The sequence below is a fragment of the Sorex fumeus genome, unplaced genomic scaffold (assembly GCF_029834395.1).
Source record: "Sorex fumeus unplaced genomic scaffold, SorFum_2.1 ptg000094l, whole genome shotgun sequence".
NCBI lineage: Eukaryota > Metazoa > Chordata > Mammalia > Eulipotyphla > Soricidae > Sorex > Sorex fumeus.
Window position 1 is genome coordinate 10,594,126 of NW_026606151.1, and position 9,298 is coordinate 10,603,423.

Below are 9,298 nucleotides of genomic sequence, written 5' to 3' on the forward strand. Positions count from 1 at the left end.
CTCAAAATTGAGTTCTATTAGTGACCGTCACAGTACACAAAAGAGACTTTGGGTAAGTTCATTGAAGCGAAGATTTCTGTTTTCTCATGTTGCAGCGGAACTAAGCAGAACTCATCTCCAAGATTTGGGTAAGGCTGAAATTGGTGAGTAGTCCGTCGTTTCTCAGCGCAGGAAGTATCTATGAAGGGCAGCGTTAGTGACAGTCCTTTCGTTTGCTGGTACAGTTGCAGGAATCGGAGGCAGGGATGGACCGACGGAAAGAAGTCACTTGGCCAAGGTCACTAGCGAGTGGCATCTCCGAACGTCCGTCCGACTCCAGGCCGGCCCCAGCCCCGCCCCAGCCCCACCCCATCACTCCCCGTCGACGAGCCTGTAGACGTTGACGGAATGGGTCTGACTGTCGAGCACCAGAAGCGAGTTCTGCTTGGTGAAGGCCAGGGCCACGGGACGGACCAGCCCGTGGGTGACGACCACCTTCACCACGGGCATCTCCTGCGGCTTCCCGAGGCACAGGACGGCCGGGCCGGCCGTATCGGTGACCACCACGTTGCCCTGGTTGTCGAAGGCCACGGCGGAGACGGCGATCGGGGTGGGGCAGAGGAGGCTCAGCCCGAAGCTGTCCACCTGGGCCAGCAGCTGCATGTGGGCGCTGAACACCTTGACCACCGCGCCTGCCGCGCCCGCCGCGCCACCCGCCCGGGACGCCAGGGGGCGCTCGAGCACCGCCACGGCCCCGCTGAGCCGGCACACGGCCACGGCGCGCGGCCCGCGCAGCTGTCCCCGCAGCTGGACGCTGCCCCGCAGAGTCCCGGCCGCCGGGTCCAGCTCCAGGCGGTGCAGGCTCCCCACCTCCGCGTCGGTCACCAGCACCACGGCGCCGCCACCGTCGCCGTCGTCGTCGGGGCAGGCGTCCACCCCCCAGGGGAGGGCGAAGCGGCCGCCCAGCACCAGCTTGCAGCGGCCCCGGGCGTCGAAGACCTTGACGGCGCGATCGCCGGCGTCCGTGACGACGACGTGGCCGTCGCGGGTCACCGTGACGTCCAGCGGGTACTGCACGTCCTCGGCGGCCCGACCCCTCTCGCCGAACTGCCGCGCGTGGCCGCCCCACAGGTCGCAGGTGCGCACGCGCTTCTCGCCGTCGTGCACCACCGCCACGCGCGCGCTCCGCGGGCACAGCGCCAGCCCCGTGGGGTGCACCAGGGTCCCCCAGCCCCCGAAGGCGCGGGGGGCGCCGGGGACGCGGGGGGCGGCGCGCGCGCCGGGCCGCGGCCGCAGCTCGGACGCCAGCAGCTCCAGCAGGTGCAGCAGGGGCAGGCAGTCCCGCGCGCCCGACGCCGCGCACGGCAGGCGGCAGAAGGGACACTCGAGGGCCAGGCGCCGCGGGTGCGTCAGCTCGCGCACGCACGACACGCACAGCACGTGGCCGCACGGCAGGCTGCGCGGCCGGCGCGGCGTGCGCGGCTCGAAGCGCTCGAAGCACACCTGGCACTCGAGCAGGCTGCTCTCGGCCTCCTGCACCAGCTCCCAGAGCGCCGGCCGCTCGCCCGGCTCGCCCGACGCCGCCTCCATGCCCGCGTCCCCGCCACGGTCCCCCGCGCGCGCGCGCGCGCTGCCCTTGGCCGCGGTCAGGGGGCGGGGCCGGCGTGACGTCACGCCGCGGCCCCACGCCCGCCCCTCCCCCCCGCGGCGCACCCTGCTGGCCGCGCGCGGTACTACGGCCCAAGGGTTCCCCGCGTGGACCGGCTGATCTTCCTCCTGCCGGTCACGCGAGGCGATGCCTGATGTCCTCTTTCTTTCTTTCTTTCTTTCTTTCTTTCTTTCTTTCTTTCTTTCTTTCTTTCTTTCTTTCTTTCTTTCTTTCTTCCTTCCTTTCTTTCTTTCTTTCTCTCCCTTCCTTCCTTCCTTCCTTCCTTCCTTCCTTCCTTTCTTTCTGTTTTTGGGTCACACCCGGCTATGCATAGCGGTCTCCTGGCTCTGTACTCAGGAATTACTCCTGGCAGTGCTCGGGGGACCATATGGGATGCTGGGAATCGAACCCTGGTCTGCCGCGTGCAAGGCAAATGCCCTACCCGCTCTGCTATCGCTCCAGTCCCCTCTTTTTCCTTCCTTCCTTCCTTCCTTCCTTCCTTCCTTCCTTCCTTCCTTCCTTCCTTCCTTCCTTCCTTCCTTCCTTCCTTCCTTCTCACCAGCACACTGCACGACCTCTTATTGTCTAGTTCTCACTCTCAGAGAACCCTGCAGGCTTACTGAGAGTCCCCTGCCCACATATATGCCTGACTGGGGACACCTGTAAAGGTGATTAGAGGTTGCCCCAAAAGTCTCCTACCCTCTCAGACAGCCCAGCAAGCTACCTAGAGTATCCTGTCCACACGGCAGAGCCTGGCATGCTATCCGTGGTGTACTTGATATGCCAAAAACAGTAACAATGATGGTCCTCATTCCCCTGACCCTGAAAGAGCCCCCAAAATGCTATTGGGCTACACTAGCACGTGATAGGGATGAATGGAGACATTACTGATCAAATCAATGAACAACGAGGTGATAGTGATAGTGAATCTCCCCCGCACGGCAAAGCCTGGGAAGCTACCCGTGATGTATTCGATATGCCAAACACAGTAACAACAAGTCCCACAATGCTGCTGGGCCCGCTCGAGCAAATCGATGAACAACAGGAAGACAGTGACAGTGACATTTATTTATTTAACTTATATATTTTTTAATTGATTCACCATGAGATAGACCTTTACAAAGCCATTCATGATAAGGTTTCAGTCCTATAGTGTTCCAAAATCCATCCATCCGATGTCCAGTGTACATTTCCCATCACCAACGTCCCCAGGTGCCTGCCATCACCCCTACCTCCCCTCTGTGACAGGCACTTTTCTTCTCTCTCTCTCTCTCTCTCTCTCTCTCTCTCTCTCTCTCTCTCTCTCTCCACCCCTTTTGGTCATTGTGGTTTGCAATACAGATACTGAAAGGTTATCAGGACTATCCCTTTCCTTACTTTGAACACTCAGTTCTTGTCCAGTGTGATTGTTTCCAGCTATTATTGTCCTACTGGCCCCTTCTCTAGCTTAGCTACTCTCTGCCCGTCCCCACACACTTGTGATTGATCCCAGCCATTGCTGGTATCCATCCACATTAGAACCTGAGAAGGGGACAGATGCTTGCTCAGTGCAGAAGGGAAAAGCCAGAACCTGATCTTTCCAGGACAGTGGCCTGCTGTTTTCCCAACCCTCAACTCTGGGGCGCGAAGGCTGTTCAGGGGTCACTCATGGTAACAGGAGAGAAGACGATCCATCCAAGGGGGGTGGGGCAGGGGTGTGCAACTTCTCTGTGTCTTCTTTCACACGCTGTTTCTTCTTTCATACTTGTCTTTCTTTGGACACGTAGATGCTTGATGAATCCTTGAGCAGTGAGTTCTTGCGTGAATGAGGCAATGTTTTCAGGGCCATGCAAGACATGGACTAGGTGAGTGAGCGCTTGGCGTGGGGTAGCAGGTGGGAAGATCTTCCCAGAGAAATGAGGCAGGAAGGCAGCTAGTTAGTTAATAATCACTGCTAGGCAACTAACTTACAGTGTCCATCCCGTTTGGGGTGGTTCCTACCCTCTATTGTGTTTAAAACCTCTGGACTTCCCTACAAAAATGGGCTGTTTCCATCATGCCTCGGCACAGCAAACTCATGGAGATTTAAGTACCTTTCCGGGGGGCGGGGGGGGGGGTCAGGGTCACATAGCCAGGAAGTACGGGGCCTGGGATTCGATCCAGGAAGTCTGACACTCCTAATTGCACCAGTGGTTTTTAAAACTTGCTTGCACTTGGTAAATGCCTGGGTCTCATTTCCTGAGGTTTGATAGTTTTGGTTATGGGGGGTTTAGGGTTGTTTTGGAGGAGGTTGGGCCACATCTGTAGTGCTCAGTGGCAACTCTGGTTCTGTACTCGGTGGTCACTGCTAGTGGTGCTCAGGAGAGCCCTAAGTGCCAGGGATCAAACCTGGGCTTCTCCCAGGCAGAGCCTGTGTTCAGCCTACTGAGCTTTCTCTCTGGCCCCTCTTCTTCAAAGGTTTAATTGGCCTGTCTGGCATATATATATATATGTATATATATATTTGGCAGATACATATATGTATATATATACATATATAAAAATATATATGTATATATAAAACAACAAACACTGTCCTCCCGTTGTTCATCGATTTGCTCGAGCGGGCCCTGTAACATCTCCATTTTGAGACTTGTTACTGTGTTTGGCATATTGAATACATCACGGGTGGCTATCCAGGCTTTGCCGTGCGGGCGAGATACTCTCGGTAGCTTGCCAGGCTCTCCAAGAGGGGCGGAGGAATCAAACCCGGCTCGGCCGGGCTGGCTGCACGCAAGGCAAACACCCTACCCGCTGTGCTATTGCTCCAACCCTATACATATATACATATGTATATATAGATACACACACATATATACATATATATATATTTTACAGGTGCCATAGCTGGGGTGGAGGAGGCCCAGTCCCAAACCGAGCGGGTTTGGAGATCTCAGCCCTGGATCCCGCACACCTGGGTTGCTCAGCCAGTTCCTTCATGTGTGAGGCTTGTCCAAGTGTGTGGAGAGTGGTCTCAGCATGGCTGTGGCTGGGTCCCAGAAGTCTTCAGCTGCTGGGGCTATAATTGGGCAGAGAGAGAAACTCAACCCACCCTCCTCCAAGGGCCCTCCTGGTAAAAATGTAACAATGATGTAACAGTAACAGTAATGATGGTCCTCATTCCCCTGACCGTGAAAGAGCCCTCAATATGCCATCAGGCTACACTAGCATGTGACAGGGATGAATGGAGACATTACTGGTGCTCGCTTGAGCAAACCGATGAACAACGGGGTGACAGTGATATTGATACTTGGGGAAGGCCATCTGGAGCTGAGAATTGCACTCGGGGCCTGGAACATGCAAGATATGTGCTTGGCCACTTGAGCGCTGTTTCCCTTCTGAGAGAAAGGGAGGTGCTGGAGATTTTCACTCTCAGCACATGCCAGTCCCAGCTAGCCCTGGACAGTCATCAGAGGCTACAGGACACATGGGCTACACAGATCTAGACCAGACTGAGCCTTGGTCCATGGCCCGGTACTTTCCAGACCCATTTCACTGATGCCTCTAACCTCTCTCTGCTCTAACATTGTGTCAAACGGCTGCAGAGGAGCCAGTGCTGTGGCCTGGTGGAGCTTCCCTTCGGCCCCTGTAAGTTCCCGCTTGTCCTGCGCATCTTGGGCCAGTGGAGGATCATCCTGCCTTCTTGATCCTTTGCTGCCCCCGCGGGACAATCTGCAGCACTGCACCGAGAAGGGAAACAAAGACTGCCAGAACTTCCTCTAGAAAAATGTCCTCTAGACAAATGAAAAGATGGACACGGTCACTTATTAGGAGGGAAACGCGAATCAGAGAGATGAAATATTATCTCACTCAGTAAGAATGGTGTACAAAAGACTGGAAACGGGCTGCAGCAATAGTATAGTGGGTAGGGTGCTTGCCTTGCACTTGGCCAACGCAGGTTTGATCCCTGGCATCCCATATGGTCTCCCAAGCACTGCCAGGAGTGATTCCTGATTGTAAAGTCAGGAGTAAGACCTGAGTATCACCAGGTGTGACCCCCAAACAAACAAAGCTCACGATCACGATCACGACCATCCTGTTATTCGTAGATTGCCTCGAGCAGGCCCCAGTAACGTCTCCTTTGTCCTAGCCCTGAGATTTTTTTTAAAAAGTGCCATATTCAAGGATCTTTCAGGGTTAGGAGAATGAGACCCATCATTGTTACTGGTATTTGGCATACTGGGTACGCCACGGGGAGTTTGCCAGACTCTGACGTGTGGGCAGGTTACATTTGGTAGCCTGCCAGTTTGTCCAAAGTAGGAATGAGATAATAAGATGTCTCTGGGTCTTGGCCGTTGATGGGATTATTGCCATGTAATCCCATCAACAAAGCTCAAAATACTGGAAATAACCAATATTGGGTATGTAGCGAGACTCAGTCTTTGTTCACTGTTGGAGGGAATGCTTCCTTGGTTGGGCTTCTCTGGGGGAAAGTACAGATATTTTTTTAAAAAATAAGAATATAACTTCTGCATGATCCATCGATTCTCCTTTTAGGCATCTGTGCCAGAAATATGAAAACATTTCCTTTGAAAAGATGTTTTCCAATATGGACATTTCTCAAAAAACTAGAAACTGAGCTCCCATTTGACCCAGCAATACCATTTCTGGGAATATATCCCAGAGATGCAAAAAAATACAGTAGAAATGACATCTGCATTTTGTATGTTTATTGTATGTTTATTGCAGCACTATTTATAATAGCCAGAATCTGGAAAAAACCCATGCGCCAGAGAACAGATGACTGGTTAAAGAAAAGAAACCTTGTTACATCTACACAAAGGAATACTATGCAACTGTTAAAAAAGATGAAATCATGAAATTTGCATATAAGTGGATTGATATGGAGAGTATCATGCTAAATGAAATGAGTCAGAGAGAGAGAGAGAAAGAGAGAGAGAGGGACAGACATAGGATGACTGCACTCATTTGCGGAATATAAAGTAACATAATGGGAGACTAATGTCCAAGGATAATAGTGATAAGGGTCAGGAGGATTGCTCCACAGCTTGGAAACCAGCCTCACATGCTGGGGGAAAAGCAGCTGGGATAGAGAAGGAACCATTAAGTAAATGATGCTTGGAGGGCTCGCTCAGGATGGGAGATGAGTGCTGAAAGTAGACTATGGGCCAAATATGATGGCCACTTAGTACCTATATTGCAAACCATAACACCCACAAGGAGAGAGAGAGTAGAAGGGAATGTGCCTGCCACAGAAGCGGGGGTGAGGTGGGATGGGGTTGGTGGGAGGGATACTGGGAACATTGGTGGTGGAGAACGGGCACTGGTGGAGGGATGGGTACTCGATCATTGTATGACTGATCATTGTATGACTGAAACATAAGCATGGAAGTTTGTAAGGCTGTAACTGTATCTCACGGTGATTCATTAAAAAAAAGCTCACATTCATTGCAGGGCTTAATACAACAGCCAAGATATGGAAACAATCCAAATGTCCAATGACAGACAAATGGATGAAGAATTTGTGGTGCTTACACCCAATGGAATACTATACAGCCATGACCAAAGGTGAAATCATGCTATTCTCTATAACATGGATGGGACCGGGGGGCCTCATGCTAAACAAAATAAGTCAGAAGGAGAAGGCCAAATATGGAATGACCTCACGTGAGTCCCTTTTATTTAGAGAAAAAAAGCCAAGAAAATAGACAATATTGAAATGAAGACAGATCCTTGGCCCCTTGGCCTTGGATTACCAAACTGGGAATGCCATGCAAGGTGCAGGGTGAGTGACTGGGGGTAATAATGGGGGGACTGGAAGTGATATGGAGGGGGCAGATGATGTGGGGGCTACAGTGATGGAGAGGTAACTGTGTACATCCAAACCAAAAATGTGTATGCTTTGTAATAAAATATCACAACTACAATACTTAAATTTAACTTTGAAAAGAATGTCGTTACATTCTGGCTTCCTAGTCGGACTACAGCTCTGGGTGATTCTAGAAAGTTCCAGGACTGTCAGGACTCTGGCATATTCAAACTTGGGGACTAGACTGTTGCGATGTTTGACCAGCAGGAAATGCCTCCACTCCACAGAGCACAGCCACCTAAGGCAGGCGTGAGTCTCATGGCTGATCAACGTCCCCCTGCTTACAGCCACGTGTGCCCACAGCCCTGACTCCCAAGGAATCTGAGGCTGGTTCCAGACTCTCTTCATTTTTTCTACATTACCTAGACAAAGTCCAAGTTCCCCTTTCAGGCCATCTAAATCGTTTTCCCTTCACCTCCCTCTTCCCCTGCCTCTAAAGAGATCAGTCTCTGAAGAGAGGAACCACATCTTTCTTTTCTTTTTTTTTTCTTTTTTGGGTCACACTCAGCAATGCACAGGGGTAACTCCTGGCTCTGCACTCAGGAATTACCCCTGGCGGTGCTCGGGGGACCATATGGGATGCTGGGAATCAAACCCGGATTGGCCGCGTGCAAGGCAAACACCCTACCCGCTGTGCTATTGCTCCAGCCCCTGGAACCACATCTTTTTTTTTGCTCAGTACCACAGCCCTCAGCCCAGTGTACAGCCGGCCCATGGTGCAGTTCCAGAGTCCCAGCATACGGCCAGTACACACACCAGGTCCATAGTCCCAGAGTATGCCTGTCCATGGTCTGGGTCCAGCTCCAACGCCCTAGCACACGGCCTGTGTCTGGTCCGGGTCAACAGTAGCCTCTTGTGGCGGGGTCAGGGGGCTTGTAATGCACAGATGCACAGCACACACTCCATTGCTGAGCCACCTGCCAAGCCCCAACTGTTTATTAGGGGTGGGGGGCCTGGGATCACACCCAGCGGTGCTCAGAGCTTACTTCTTGTTTTTCTTTTTGGGTCACACCCAGCGATGCATTACTCCTGGCTCTGCACTCAGGAATTACTCCAGGCGGTGCTCGGGGAATCATATGGGGTGCTGGGAATCAAACCCAGGTCGACTGCGTGCAAGGCAAACGTCCTACCTGCTGTGCTATTGCTCCAGCCCCCCTCAGAGCTCACTTCCGGCTGTCTACTTGGAGATCACCTTGCTCCTGGCAGTGCTGGGGATCAAACATGGCTCGATCGAGTGTAAGGCGAGCACCTTCCCCTCTGTCTCTCCTCTTTGCCTACCACGAGCTGTTTTAGAAGAGTGAGTGGGACTAGTGAGCTACACAGCGGGCAGAGCTTACCGTGCATATAGCTGACTCATGTTAGATCCCTGGCACTCCACACTCTGCCAGGAGTGAGTCCTGAGCACTGCAGAGTGTGGCCCCCAAACCAAGACCAAAGAAGGGTGAATGAATGAGCTTATTATTTAACAGGCTGTCACTCGGAGGCAGCAAATGCAAAGGTTACACCTCGTGTTTGGCAATTCTGATATTTAAGCAGGGCTGAAGCAATAGCACAGCAGATAGGGCGTTAGCCTTGCACGCAGCCAACCTGGCTGACCCGGGTTCGATTCCTCCACCCCTCTCAAAGAGCCCGGCAAGCTACTGAGAATATCTCGCCCGCATGGCAAAGCCTGGCAAGCTCTCGGTGATGTACTGGATATGCCAAACACAGTAACAAGTTTCACAATGTTACTGGGCCCACTTGAGCAAATCGATGAACAACAGGAGGACAGTGACAGTGATATTTAAGCAAAGTGCCATCAGGCATTACAACATTTTTTTTGG

At 52.7% G+C, this 9,298-nt stretch overlaps 1 protein-coding gene across 1 annotated transcript; it reads right to left on the reverse strand.

Moving 5' to 3' along the window:
• Positions 1 to 351: 351 nt before the first annotated feature.
• Positions 352 to 1,569, reverse strand: NHLRC1 (NHL repeat containing E3 ubiquitin protein ligase 1). The gene has a single exon (XM_056132131.1). The coding sequence runs from the start codon at positions 1,567 to 1,569 to the stop codon at positions 352 to 354; it is 1,218 nt and encodes a 405-aa protein (XP_055988106.1).
• Positions 1,570 to 9,298: the final 7,729 nt, after the last annotated feature.